Source organism: Sinocyclocheilus grahami, unplaced genomic scaffold (assembly GCF_001515645.1).
Source record: "Sinocyclocheilus grahami isolate Dianchi unplaced genomic scaffold, SAMN03320097.WGS_v1.1 scaffold115418.1, whole genome shotgun sequence".
Taxonomy (NCBI): Eukaryota; Metazoa; Chordata; class Actinopteri; order Cypriniformes; family Cyprinidae; genus Sinocyclocheilus; species Sinocyclocheilus grahami.
In genome coordinates this window covers 1-459 of record NW_015533031.1, presented here as the reverse complement: position 1 = coordinate 459, position 459 = coordinate 1, and the positions used below count along the sequence as shown (strand labels likewise).

At 45.5% G+C, this 459-nt stretch overlaps 1 protein-coding gene across 1 annotated transcript; it reads left to right on the top strand.

Annotated features, from left to right (window-relative positions):
* Window positions 1-114: 114 nt before the first annotated feature.
* Window positions 115-454, top strand: LOC107581218 (elongation factor 2-like; the record flags this gene model as incomplete). Its single annotated transcript, XM_016266743.1, has 2 exons — window positions 115-257; window positions 338-454. Coding segments are annotated over 2 exons (260 nt in total), but the record flags the coding sequence as incomplete, so codon positions are not given.
* Between the last annotated feature and the right edge of the window lie 5 nt (window positions 455-459).

Sequence of the window (459 nt, the reverse complement as noted above, 5' to 3'; positions counted from 1 at the left end):
GCATTACCAAGAAATAAACGTGTAATATTATTAGTAACTGCACTTAATGCAAAACAATAGTCATTTTATGATTTTAAATCTTTTTAATACCTTTTGGGTCCTATGCAACTTCAGTGACCCAAAACTTATGTAAGCTCTGCTGCTCTTGCAGGTATTTTGACCCAGCCACCGGTAAATTCAGCAAGTCTGCCAACAGCCCTGATGGAAAGAAACTGCCCCGGACCTTCGCGCAGCTCATCCTGGATCCCATCTTCAAGGTGCCAATCTGTTTGCCTCGAACACTAGTGCAGATCTCCTTTTGATTCACCGGTGATCTTACCGCACTCTCAATCCCCAGGTGTTCGATGCCATCATGAACTTCAAGAAGGAGGAAACCGCCAAGCTGATCGAGAAGCTGGACATCAAGCTGGACACCGAGGACAAGGATAAGGAAGGCAAGCAGCTGCTGAAGGCTGTGAT